Genomic DNA, 12860 nt, shown 5'->3' with positions numbered 1-12860 from the left:
AACCAGTCCAGGGTGTCCCCTGCCTACTGCCCAGAGCCAACTGAGATAGGCGCCAGCAGCCCCCGCGACCCTTGTGAGGAGTAAGCGGTCAAGAAAATGGATGGATGGATGGAGAAAAGAAAAAAAGACCATGTATAGTAAGGCTTTTATTATGTTAAATAAAAAATGACAATGTATAGAAAGGATTTTTTATTTAAAAAAAAAATGACCATGTATAGTAAGGCTTTTATTATGTTAAACAAAAATGATTTAATTTTTATTAAAAAAAAAAAAAAAAAAAAAAAAAAAAAAAGACCATGTATAGTAAGGCTTTTATTATGTTAAACAAAAAATGACAATGTATAGTAAGGCTTTTTTATAAAAAAAAAATAAAAAAAAAAGACCATGTATAATAAGGCTTTTATTATGTTAAACAAAAAATGACAATGTATAGTAAGGCTTTTTTATTTATTTATTTTTTTTTAAAAAGAAAAAGAAAAGAAAAAAGAAAGACCATGTATAGTAAGGCTTTTTTTTTTTATTTAAAAAAAAAAAAAAAATGAAAGAAAAAAAATGACCATGTACAGTATAGTAATAAAAGCCTTACTATACATGGCCTTTTTTTTTTTTTTAATAAAAAAGAATCCTTACTATACATTGCCATTTTTTTAACATAATAAAAGCCTTACTATACATGGTCTTTTTTTTTTTTTTTTAATAAAAAAAAAGGAAACGTCAGCAAGTGTCTGCAGGACAACATGAGGACAAAATGGCCCGCACAAATATTGATTTTGTTCTTTTTATCATCAGGTTGAGACATTGCGAGCTGTTCTCGTGTGCTTTATTTAGCAAACGCGTTTACTGACCCACCTTCATGCTTGCCAAATGTCATCGATTCACGATTCCGATTCATGATGGGACGCCTAACAATGCTCACAGTTTTTAAATTGTCTAAATAAACTCACCGAACCGTTTGATGTCGTCTACTTATTTATGTTTTTATTTATCTCTTTATTCACTCGCCTACTTCTTATTAATTTACTAATGTAAAATTGTATTTACTTGTAAAAACAAAAAACTTGTATTCGCACTTCAAAAATGTTTGCTTTGTTCTTGTTTTGTTACCTTATTCTTTATTGCACAGCCGATATTTATGTTTATGTACAACACTTTGTATACAAAGTTGAGTTGAAATTGTTTGTTGTGCTCGTTGTCACAGTGAGTGAGTGGGCAAGCAGCGGAGGGAAATGGTAAATGGACTGCTTTTTATACAGCGTTTTAACTAATATTATGGTATTTATTGATTGATGAATTTTAGAAGTTTTGGTCAGCCATATTTTCCACCATCTGGTGCCCAAGCGAAGTGAAGCGAGTTGGCCAGCAGAGGGCGTCAAGTGTCTTCCCGGCAGCCGCGGGCCAGCTGGGCGCCATCTTGCCACGCACCTCGCAAAGGACACGCCCGCCACAAGTCAGCCCGGCCCCGATTGGCCAGCCGGCTGGCCCCGCTCCCTCCTGATTGGCCGCCGCGGGGAGCACGAGACGATACAAAGCCAGCCGAGCGGACTGAGCCACACACCAGCAGGGAGGAAGAAGACGACAGCAGGCTGGGAATGTTCTAGAAGAAAGAAGAGAGAAGAGAGAAGAGAGCGAGAAAAAAGAAAAAGAAAAAAAAAGCTGACTGAGTTGGAGCGCTGGGATCGGAGCCTGAATTGTTCCATGAGTGCTGCCAGGTGAGATTTGGAGCACTTTTGAAAAGTTGTCATCACGTCGCTTCCGCTTTGAGGGTCAAAGGTGACAGCTGGCCTCTTCTTCGTCTCATTTGAGGACAAGATGGAATTGGAGAAGAAGAAATAATAATGATGCACAAAAGTTGATGCACGTTTGGATTGTTGTTGCTTGTTGAACACAAACTTTTGTTTCAACAAGCAAAAAAAATCCAGTGGCCATGCAAGTCAAGTCGAACATGTTTTAATCGCCTTTAATCACGTTACGTCATTAATCGTGCCCAGGTTGGATGGAGGTCAATTTGCAGTGGCTTGTTGCAGTCAAAATTGACATTCAAAATTATTGACACACATATCTGCCATTTTCATGCAAAAAACCCCCAAAATGTGACATTTGTAAATATTCGATTCTGCTTGTAAATTATTGAATGTGCGTTCTGAGCACACACACGTTGGGAATGTTACTTTTTTTTTTTTTTTTTCCCCTAAATTATAAAACGAGCCTTCATCTGACCTCGCACGACAAGAGTTCGTCGAACACGACATTCAAATTCCTTCGAGCCGGAGATTGTATATAGACTCTCCACTGTCTTCCTGTCTCCGCCCCCACAGCCTCCTGCCGTCGTTCAGTCCGTCGGCGATGCCCGGTCCGGTCATGCCCATGGACGTGGCCGTGCGCTTCTACATCAGCCACTCTCCTCCTCCACTACGGGGCTTCCTCAGCTCCTATGAGGCTCCCCGCCATCGGACCAAGAAGCAGCGGGCCCAGCGGGCCGGCGTTGCGCTCCGCCCCTGCCTCAGCAACCAGCAGGGGGCGACGCACAAGCAGTACTGGGGCGGCCAAGTGGCGAAGAAGAAGGTGGTGTTCGCCGACTCCAAAGGAATGTCGCTCACCGCCGTGCGCGTCTTCTCCAAGAACGAGGAGGAACGCAACGAGGAGCTCCAGTTCGACATGAGCGACCTGGAGAACGCCGCCGCGGAGCTGAAGATCAGCTCCGAGCGCCACCTGGCGCTGGACTTCAAGCCGCCGTCGGCCGACTACCTGGACTTCCGGAAGCGCCTGCTGCGCGACTCGGTCTGCCTGGAGAACTGCTCGCTGCAGGGGCGCTCGCTGAGCGGCACGGTAAAGGTGCGCAACGTGGGCTTCGAGAAGTCGGTGCGTGTGCGGGCCACCTTCGACTCGTGGGCCAGCTCCGCCGACGTGGACTGCAGCTTCATGAACAACGTGTACGGCGCCCACGACACCGACACCTTCGCATTCGCGCTGGAACTGCCCGCCCACATCCCGCCGCAGAACCGCGTGGAGTTCTGCGTCCGGTTCGACGTCGCTGACCGGACCTTCTGGGACAACAATGACGGCAACAACTACGCCGTCAAGCACGTGGGCCGGAGCGGCGGCGAGCTTCCCCAGGCGGACCTGGAACAGTTGGGGAGCCCTCGCATGTGTAGCGGCCTCTTCCCGGCCTGGCAAGGATGGAACCACGTGGACGCCGGCGCCGTGCCTTACTGGTGAGCGCGCGTCAGAACGTTGACATTTACGTGTTTACATTTACTTCATATTGAAGGGGAGCCGGCGGCAGATTTTTGCTGGACTTTAAAAAGAGAGACTTGACTCATTCAACCATTTTCAGCAGGGAAAAGTTCATATTTTGTCCAGAATAGATTTGATCATTTCATTATTTTTCTCTTAAAAAGTCTTTTTTCTACTTGCTGTCGACTGATGATGACATCACCTGTGCTGAGGAAGTAGATAATGGCCAATCGTGGCTCAGTTTGCCGAGCAAACCCAGAAAACGGGTCATTAGCTACTTCCTCAGAAAGTAGAAAAATGACTTTTGAAAGGTACTAATTGTAACTGGAAAAATGATGTTGCCACATTAATTATAGACAAAATGTCAACTTTTTCCTGCTGAAAATGGCTCAATGAGTCAAGTATCACTTGATGCTTCTGCAACTTGGGACATGTTGATGATGTCATCAGAGGGCAACTGCACCTTTTTTTATTGCTTCTGGTACCTTCCGCATCGTTGTAATTTGCACAGTGCGTGTGAGTCTGCCAATCAAATGTGACTTTCTTTTGGCCAAGGAAGTTTGCGTTGTTTGGAATAAAAGTTTCTATTTGTTGACACGTCTCTGTTTCTTTGTGAATTCTTGGCTGCAGCACGTCTGCCTCACAGTTGTGAGTTTTTTGAGGTTCCAATGTGGAACTTGTTGTGCTCACTGGACGCCAACCGATGGCGGGAGAAAAAAATAAAAGTCAAACTTTGAGATGCGTGACCTTGGCCGTCATACGTGACACACGTGTGTCACACGCCTTTATTGACGTGCGACTGGTCAGGAAGAAGCGGCGCCCGGGTCCATCTTGGACTCATCATCTAAACCGAGAAGAATCTCCGGGCGGGATCCGCCACTTCCTGCCGGATCACAGCTTGCAATCTGACATGCAAAACATTCGCCTTGTATCACATGCCGTAAACATGCACTTCATACGCGTCACGTGCACACACAAAAATACATTCACGTATCACCAAAAAAAAAAGAGGTATTACATACAGAAGATTTACACAGGTCAAAACATGCCTCGCATGCAACATGCATGTTACATACATGATGCATTCCCACACATCAAACATGTATGTTACATTTACACACGTAAATTTGAACTAATTTCATAACGTACATGTTAGATGTGTGTTACAAAAAGAGACATGCGAGAAGTCCGCAGACATCAAAACATGCGTGATCCGCGCTAGCAATACTGCAAACACACGTTACGTTCAAACGTATCACAAGAGGCGTGTTCCATTGCGCTCGCGCTGCCCACACGTTCCAACATACATGTACACAACATGCATGTTACTTTCAAAACAAACAGAACCTCAAAACTGCTGAACGAGCGTCAAATCATGCATGTTACATGCACACGGATCAAGACGCATCGTGACGGACGACTATCCCACGTCAAAATGTTGCATGCATGTTACATGCACATACAAAGTCCACCAAACATGCATGTTGCATGCAGACACGTGTGAGCATTCATGTGTGCGTGCACGGATGGGTCAAAGGTGCGCGTGTCAAAACATTGAAATGAGGTCACACAAACACGCGTGGGCCACTTAAGGACATGCAGGTGAAAAAAAAAAAGTGATTGACAGCTTCAACACACACACACACACACCGTTTGCGCTGCCAACTGTGCACGCAGCCTGAAGGTGCGCGTGCAGTGCAGAGGTCGTCCAGCACATGCGCACCAGAGATAAGAGCATGCTTGCGGGATTTGATTGACGCTCAAACACCCAAAAATAAATACAAACAAACAAACAAGGGTCACCTGACACAAGCTCTTCCTTGCCGATTGGCTGACAATCCTGACATTGACCTCTGAACTCTCGCCATGCCCGTCAAAGTTGATCGCGTGACGGCACGACTGCACTTTTTGACCACAGACGCTCGCTCAGCTCATCTCAGCGCTAACGTTAGCGTTTTGCAAGTCTACCCGGCGCTGAGCTAACAACAGGCGAGCCAAAACAAACCGCAAGAGCAGCTGAACCAACAACAGTTGCCGCGGCAACCGCTACAATTCACTTGCCGCCGCGAATTAGCGTAGCTTAGCCGTTAGCCACTTGTTGAAATATTGACACAAGTAAGTAACCTTCATTTGTATAGCGCCTTTCAGAACGAGATGTATGAGATGGATTTTGTTCCATAGCCCAAATCATCGAGTGAGCAATCATCTGATTGGCTGCTCACAGCTCGAATCACATCGTCTTGCGAGCGCCATCAAACAAATGCGATACGATGACATCACGCCGTATTGCGCAACACGTCTTAGCAAACAAACGTTTGACTCAAGTCGCTCACAAGCCACTTTTAGAGCAGTCAAGAAAAAGTATTGTTCAGAGATATATCTTGAATTTCAAACAGCAGCAAAGTCATGACAGCAAATACGTGATTCATTTGCATGACGTCATCAATTCAATGAAAAAGATGTCAGCAAAGACATTTCTTTGACATACTCGTCACGCCGGTCGAGGAGGACGAGTTTGAAGCGCATCAACAGGAAGTGATGAGCCAGGTCATACTTTTTATCATTCCCAAATTGTTTGTGTGTGTCACAGGAAGTGACAACCGTCAACTTGAGATGCGTCTCAACTTTTCTGTGGACAAGCAAAAGAGCCATGCAGTGTCACGGTGCGCATGAAGGAGAAGTGGGAGGAGCTTACGAGTGAGAAATGAGGGCCTGATGGCAAGGGGTGGGGTTAAGGAGGATGTTTTGCTATTGAGTAGGGCAAGTTTGTTTCCAAACTTTGAACGGAGCCCCTGGGAAGGGAAAGGGAAATGGGGAGGGGCTTCCTAATGTAGGCTAACACAAAGAATGTCAACACGGCCAGCCAAAAAACAAACAGCAAACAGCAACCGGGCCCCAAATCCCAACAGAAAACAGATCAATGAATGAGAAAGCCAAAAATGTCTGTTGAAGGTCGTTGGCAAGCACCTGTGGTGCGTTTTGTGCGTTGAGGCAGGTAGGCGGGGCTATTATCAAACAGGATCAAATGGTTTTGGGGGTTTTTCCTTCTGGTTACTCAATGACTAAGATGGCCTATTTACTCTGCATACTTGCTGGAAGTACTCTGATACAAAGCAGATACATCTCCTTTACATGACTTCAAATTTTCTACTAAATACTGTCTCAAATGTTCTCCAGTTTGGATACTGGAAATGTATCGGATGGTATGGCGAGAAACATTTCATGGGAGGAGCAAATCGGCCGCCTCAAAAGTCTCCACCTATTGGCTTTCCATTCATATATAGATCAGTGCTTCAAGTAATTGTGACATTAGTTGGTAGCAGTTGTCTTCTGACGTCACTATACTGCCTCCCGGTGGCCAAGATGGGCACACCAGAAGGAGCAGCAGACGGAATTGGATGCAGCATTAAACCCTAATCCACAAACTTGAACCATTACCTTTTATTTCATCACTTTGTCATTATGTACAATATCATCAAGTGTTTTATTTTTTATTTTAATGGGATTCTTGAACAGCGAAATGGGATTTCCATTCATTTCAATTGGGAAAGATGATTTGATTAAAGGAGTGTTTTGTGTTGGGAGCATGAATTCAACTCGTATGTCAAGGCGCCACTTCATTGCCAAAGTTATTTGGGCGTTACGCAAATGCAATTGGTTTTCATGCGCATGTTGGATGTCCTGACGAAGCCGCAAAAATGTGACCTCGGCTCAAACACGTTAAGCAAAAAAAAAAGAAAAACAAAAATTGGCAGATGAACTTCAAAGAAATGATGATGATGATCCGGTCGTACCAGTCGGTGGGCGCGTCCATCTTGGAGGTTCTGAAGTTGAGGTGGGCCCTTCCGCCCACGGGGACGCGGTGAAGAAGCTTCTTCCGCAGGTCCACGAGGAAGGACAGCACCACCTCCCACAAACTCCTGCGTACAAGCACATGCACGCACTTAAAACATTGCTGTCAACGTTGGGACGTGCACACCGCCACACATGACGCCTTCAATAATCATCATCATCATAAAAGCACATGCCACACCTTGTGCTCACTTTTCAGACTACTTGAGTGTTTGTTGAAGCGTTTGTTTGTTAGCATGTTAGCATTGTCTTGTCGTGACAGGAAAACAGAAGAATGCTGACTCGGCAGACGAGAAAAATGTCACCATTGTTTGTACTTGATGTTAGCCTGGAGGAATTATTAGCAAGATAGCTTAATTAGTGAGCTAGCTTGCTTTGTTTATGTGCCGCATTACCGCAAGCGTTGTTAGTAACCATTCTCTTGTTCTGACATGAAAAACAACCTTGCTGATTTGACAGAAAAACAACATAAAAACAATAATAATGTAAATAGAGTGAGAGCAAGCTAGCTTGCTGTTTATGAGCCGCAACATTTGCTGCAAAGGTTGTTAGTAGCAATTCTCGTTGTGACATGAAAAACAAACATCAATGCTGCTGACTTAACAGAAAAAACAATGATGGTAATAATAATAATGAAGGAAGAGCAAGCTAGCTTGCTTTGTTTAACTGTCAGCATGTGATGTTGATTTGTGGTACTGTGCGTTTTATTAGGTCAATGAAGTTTTTTTTGGGGGGGGGATTACAATATCGAAAGTGTGTGAAACTCTACTGCTTAATCTCCATCTACAGGTCTTATTGTTTTTAATTTGTCATTGTCCTTTCAAGTTATATTATATTCTAAAGTTAATTGTTCAAGGATTCAAAGACTTTTTTTAATCAAAATTCAAGGATGCAAACATCCGAGTTTTTTTTTTTTTTTTTTTAACACATTTCCACATGACATGGCAAGAAATACAATCTCCGAGGTCCCAGGTTAGCCCAGTAAGACTTGTCAAAATAACAAGATAAAAATATATAAAAGAAAAGATTCATTCTTTACACAAGTTGTAAACGGGTAAGAATGGTTTTATTATTGAAACACAAATCTATACAATAACCTTGTATATACTTGACATTTTTTTATATGGTACCAATTGAAAAGGAATTGGTGAAGGGGTTCATTTTATGCATTGCATATATTTTTAAATAACTGGCAAATTCATCAGTAATCAGTTTTTTTCCCTGCCAATAATCAGTATCGGCCTCAAAAAATGCATATGGGTCAGCCTTATTTTTAACTAAGCTTTCACTTTGACAGCACAAATTAGAGATGACAAATCATCAAGTAGCAGCTTGCGGACATCAAATGAAACAAGTGGCGGGATGTGTGTGGAAAGAGGAAGTTGGCATGTCCCAACTTCCTGTTGAAGAAGAGTTGCAAGCAAACATCAAAACACACTCAGGTGGTGATGTTTGGATTACAAGTGACACACAGCATTATGACCTTTGACCTCCTCTTGTGAAAGCTGGCGACTTAGTCGAGCTTGCAAGGAGTGGAATCAAAACGCCGGCGTGAGTTTCCTCATTCGCGTGTTGCCGCACAGGAAGTGATGCAAGAGCGAATGGGAAGTTGCGCGCGTCATGTGACATCATCTTTTGAGACGAGCGTGACTGGAATGTACATGCAACAACATACGTGTGCATCTTGTGCGTGTAACATGATGTCACTTGCATATCGTGGCTGTAATGCGTGCTTGTAACGTGCATAACGGGTAACGTTAACGTGCAACAGACATGCCAACAACTGACCGTGAGGGCGTCGGAGGCGCGTTGTGACGTTGTGGAAGCCGCGATAGAAGGCGGCAAACTGCTTGGAGATGCATTTGCTCAGCGGGAGCTCCACGTGCAGCTGCACGTACTCTGGGAAAGGGAACAACAACAATATATAATACATCAATAAAATAATAGAAATATCTAAAAACATAGACATAAAAACAAAACAGCGTAAAAACAAAAACACGGGCAAACGTGAGGTGAAACGACACACACTGTTCAAAGATGGCGAGAAAAAGGAGCAGGAACGCAAAGTCGGCGGGAAATACGAGGTCATCCACGCCAGTCGGAAGAGGAACACGCTAAACGATTTGCTGTGCGTGCGTGTGCGTCAAAAAGGTCAAGTCCAATCCAGAACTTCCTGCTTGGCTGCACTGAGCAGAGCTAAAAAAAAGTAACGTGAGAACAAAAACACTTTCACTGAGCAGACAAAACAGACACACAAGTAGGACACGCACATACACAAAAAAAAAAAATCAATGGTCCAAATGTGTACACAACTCCATTTTCAACATACGTTGCAAATTGGTGCTTGGGATAATATACAAATGTTTGCCATAACGCACGACTTACTATTCTATTCTTTATCTTGGCTTTTTATGAACTCAAAAGAGTCGTGCAAAGTGGAATTCCGCTCCACATCACGCAGATCTCGAGTTTTGTTTTTTTTTAGCAAAATCATCATGATGACCTCTGAATTCGGTGGGCCTGCTTAACAATCAATTGTCTGGCATCAACGTTCGTTGGACCTTCTGCCATCTAGTGGAAACTGATGGAATTGTTCAGCCGCTCACTCCACATCAACGGTAAGTCAACAATAAAAATACCTTCTGGCCGTGTTTGGTGACAGGAATCTCTTGTACGATTTGACCACGCCCATTTCCTTCTGCTACACCTGCAACACACCAGGCTCACCTGTTAGCGTGTTGTTTGGCATGTTTAGTATTTATCAGTAGCCTATTTATTTGCATATTCATGTCCGAGCATCTTCATTAGCTTTCTGGCTAACCAGTTTGTTAGCATGGCAGACTTGTTTTGAGACGTTTGTAATCATTGTGATAAGCAATAAGCTAACTTTCACACAATATTGATGAAAAGGCTAACCTGTAAGCACGCCTGCTAGCATGTTTGTTAGCATGGCTTATTCCTTATGACCGTGATCAGACATCAGTACTCATTTTGATAATACATCATCATTTATAGGAGACATTTGACCTCTAACACATTAGCATATTTGTTAGCATCTTTACTCGTTGCTTTGTTATCGTGTTTACTAGCAAGTTAATAGCATGTTTGTTTATTTTCAGCATGGCTGACTATAACAATCAAGTGCGGAGACATTAGATGTCATTGTGGTATTTGCAAATATAATGATCGCAAATATACAAATAACCGCCATGACACTGAAGCAGTACACAAAATGGCTGACTGATAAAGTCCGATATGTTTGAGATTTTATTCAATTTTGTCATGCACACGTCAGAACTTAAACAAAATCCAGTTTGCCTCCAGGTGCAAACGCAATCAATAAATAGCAAACATGCAGCGTACAATTCAATACATTTCTTCAGCTATGTCAAAGACAGGCTAGCAACGTGCTACGATTGCATTCATCAGGAACACGATAGCGATACAGTCTGATAAGCATACGGTGAGTTACACATTTGCACTTTGCAGCCAACAGTGCAAAGTTCAGCCAATGAAAGACGAGAAAAAAAGAAAAGAAAAGAAAAGACTGATTCCATACAATATGCAATAAACCAGCGCAACACGCGATCACGCACGCGATGCGTGCGGGAAAAGGGCCACAAAAGATACGAGTGACCCACTTAAGAGTTTTCCCAGATACGAGCCGCCACTGGCTCCATTTTTTCCGCTTTGACTTGCCAACACAACTGGAGAAACGAGCGTCGGATGGCGGCCGGCGACTCAACCGGCTCGACTGCAAAACAAACTTTGGCAGCCACTCCAAATTGGTTGACGTCAAAACAGACGATGACGATGATGTCGTCGCCTGCCTGGCAAAGAGCCGCCTAGCTTAGCGCAACATCTGTTAGCTTCGTGCAGGGGTGTACCACTGATCTTTATACGGTGTTCCCTCGTTTGCCGTTCCAAAACAAAATCAAATACGCAAAGTAGTTAGCTTTATGTCTTACATTTGTTATCCATGTTTTAAGGTTCTAAAACCCCCCACCACAGTTGATACACTTTTCTTATCAAGACATTTACATTTCTCTCTTGATTAAACATTCTCAATGTTCAAACCTTCATAAATTTTCTAAAATGGCTAATTACTTCCAAAAAAATTAATGGAATGCAAAATAGCACATAAAAAAAAAAAAAAAAAAAAAAAAAAAATCTGCGATACAGCGAAAAGTGAACTGCGTCATAGCGAGGGAACACTGAATATGACTGGATAGCCGATAACCGACTTTTGAGGTTGCCAGGCGGCCATATTGCTCCTCCCAAAAAACGGTTCTCGCCATACCATCTGAAACTTTTACAGGATCCAAATTGGAAAACATTTGAGACACTAACTTAGTAGAAACTAGGGAGAGACTGATTATCGGCCCGACCGATATTCAGCATTTTGACGAATATCGGCATCGGCCATTTTGAAGAATTGTACAGCCGATAAGAGATCCATTTCAAAAAGTGTCACTTCAAGGAACTAATTAACATTTTCAGAGATACTGCTAAGCCTGGGAACTCTTTGCACCTTCTGAAATGTAAATGACGACGACGATATATTGTGGCAGTTTTAATATCACAATATCACAATATTGCCATTATCGTTAAACGCCGAGTATCTGCCCTGGAAAAGAAACGTATCAGTCTATGTCTAGTAGAAACGGAGTGATTTATGCAGTTTTAAATGTATTAAACATAAACAAGAGGAATTTAAGAATTATAACTAAATGCTGCTAAATCTAATATTGTCATTTCCAATTGCAAAGGTTGCCTTAAGAGCATTTAAGCAGCAAGTCCGATCAGGTTGGTGAATTCAAGTGACTGGAATCGGCGACTGTTAACGACTTCCTGCTAGCCGCTAGCTACATTCCATGCACACATCCACATGCTCACGCACACTCACGCACACGCCCTCGGGCAGCTTTGACACGTTGGCCTCCACTTTGGTGCGACTTAACTTTTAGAAGCCAGCTGCTACTTTCACTTGAGAGCCCAACGCGAGCGCGTCCGCCGCTTGGCTCGTAATTCACCGCCGACGTTTGTTCCACGTGTTACGTGGAACGTTTGGTGCACGCAGGGGAACGCCAACGACGCATTCATCGTGATGCTTTTTTTTAGGCTCCGCCTCTGGAAACGGGCCAAAGAATGTGCACTTGTTTGACATTCTCACAAGTTGCCTTGTTGTTGTTTGACGTTGCGCTCGCAACAAGTCCAAGTCCATCCAAAATGAATCACTTCAAAGAATCAACAAAACTACAAAACAACTGGTCGGTAAAGGTGGGCGGATCAATCCGAATATCAATAATAAGTCCGTACCGATATCGGATCGATACTGGCACTAAATCTATAGTTTAGTTTCAGTGTTGGGCGGATCAATACAAATATCAATATTATCGGGTATCAAGTCAGTTTCAGTGGTGGGTGGATCGATCCAAATATCGATATTATCGATACCAAGTCGGTACAGTATCGCTATCGGATTGATACTTGCACTAAAATATCGATCTAATAGTTTAGTTTTAGTTTGGTCAAACAGATCGTGTGCCATCCCGTGACTTACCATCTCATTTTCGATCTTGTTATGGATTAATAAACATTTCCACAATGAAAGTGTGATGTTCACCAGTCCAATTCATGGCATCAACTGAAAACGAAACGAAAAATGATATTATCCTGGCTGTTTTACTGAATTTGGACTGGTTTTGCAAGGCCCACAAAATATTGTGTTCTACGGCGATAACAACATGGAACCTACCAAAACAAAGATTACA

At 43.2% G+C, this 12860-nt stretch overlaps 2 protein-coding genes across 4 annotated transcripts in view; one reads left to right on the top strand and one right to left on the bottom strand.

Annotated features, from left to right (window-relative positions):
• Positions 1-721: 721 nt before the first annotated feature.
• The window catches only part of LOC144000918 (uncharacterized), a 21229-nt gene continuing 9090 nt past the window's right edge, over positions 722-12860 (bottom strand). For all 3 annotated transcript variants that reach the window (XM_077494714.1, XM_077494715.1, XM_077494716.1), the window contains 4 exons: positions 9726-9793; positions 8875-8985; positions 7029-7154; positions 722-1594 (listed from right to left, as the gene is read on the bottom strand). In XM_077494714.1, coding sequence (XP_077350840.1) covers positions 1449-1594; positions 7029-7154; positions 8875-8985; positions 9726-9793 — 451 coding nt within the window. In that variant the 3' untranslated portion in view covers positions 722-1448. The remainder of the gene's footprint in view (positions 1595-7028; positions 7155-8874; positions 8986-9725; positions 9794-12860) is intronic.
• On the top strand, positions 1558-3827 carry LOC144000920 (protein phosphatase 1 regulatory subunit 3C-B-like). The gene is made up of 2 exons (XM_077494719.1): positions 1558-1709; positions 2316-3827. Exons 1-2 carry the CDS (start codon positions 1696-1698, stop codon positions 3214-3216), a joined length of 915 nt encoding a protein of 304 aa, XP_077350845.1. The 5' UTR covers positions 1558-1695; the 3' UTR covers positions 3217-3827.

This window comes from Festucalex cinctus, chromosome 14, assembly GCF_051991245.1.
Source record: "Festucalex cinctus isolate MCC-2025b chromosome 14, RoL_Fcin_1.0, whole genome shotgun sequence".
Classification (NCBI taxonomy): Eukaryota; Metazoa; Chordata; class Actinopteri; order Syngnathiformes; family Syngnathidae; genus Festucalex; species Festucalex cinctus.
The sequence above is the reverse complement of the archived record's forward strand: the minus strand, read 5'-3'. Positions and strand labels throughout refer to the sequence as shown.